Source organism: Saprolegnia parasitica, assembly GCF_000151545.1.
Source record: "Saprolegnia parasitica CBS 223.65 unplaced genomic scaffold supercont2.81, whole genome shotgun sequence".
Taxonomy (NCBI): domain Eukaryota; phylum Oomycota; class Saprolegniomycetes; order Saprolegniales; family Saprolegniaceae; genus Saprolegnia; species Saprolegnia parasitica.
Genome location: NW_012156475.1, coordinates 192,384 through 192,992, shown reverse-complemented (window position 1 = coordinate 192,992; position 609 = coordinate 192,384). Strand labels below are relative to the sequence as shown.

Sequence of the window (609 nt, the reverse complement as noted above, 5' to 3'; positions counted from 1 at the left end):
CCTCACGCACGGGAAGTGAAATGATCCTCAATAAGTAAGCAAGAAGCAATATCGGGCTACTAATTTAGGCTTTACAAGAGTGTGCAACGTGTCGTAGAGAAACACGCCGCAGCGCACAACACATCCTGTAACTAGTACAAGCATAGCATTACACTGGCATCATCGGGTCGTGGTTTAGTACAAGCACCGACTCGCTACTAACGCATCGCGTGCCCCAGGAAAGCACCTTGACGAGCGGCGCCCGGAGGACAACGACAAGCAGACATTCGAGGACGTAGACACCGACGCAGCCAAACGGATGATCGACGCAGCTCACGCTTTTGCCCCACCCAAAGAAAAACTCAAAGTCTTCCCATCGCCATCGCAGAGCCATGACCGCCAGCTCGATCGCCGACTCGGCCACATCCCAGAGTGTACTGCCCCAGAAGTACCCGAGAGGCATGCAGAGCACGGCGCGACCGAGCAGTAGGTACGCCCACGTCTTTGCCAGCGCCGTCGGCGTGCGCACATCGACCATGCGCACCACAAAGAGAGGCCGGTATCCGCGACTCGCGCTCTGACGAACGCTCAAGTCGTATGCGAGCGCGATCGTCTTGGAGCTCGGTGCAA

At 57.0% G+C, this 609-nt stretch overlaps 1 protein-coding gene across 1 annotated transcript; it reads right to left on the bottom strand.

Annotated features, from left to right (window-relative positions):
• Positions 1-226: 226 nt before the first annotated feature.
• Positions 227-517, bottom strand: SPRG_11369 (hypothetical protein; the record flags this gene model as incomplete). Its single annotated transcript, XM_012351548.1, has 1 exon — positions 227-517. A coding segment is annotated over one exon (291 nt), but the record flags the coding sequence as incomplete, so codon positions are not given.
• Between the last annotated feature and the right edge of the window lie 92 nt (positions 518-609).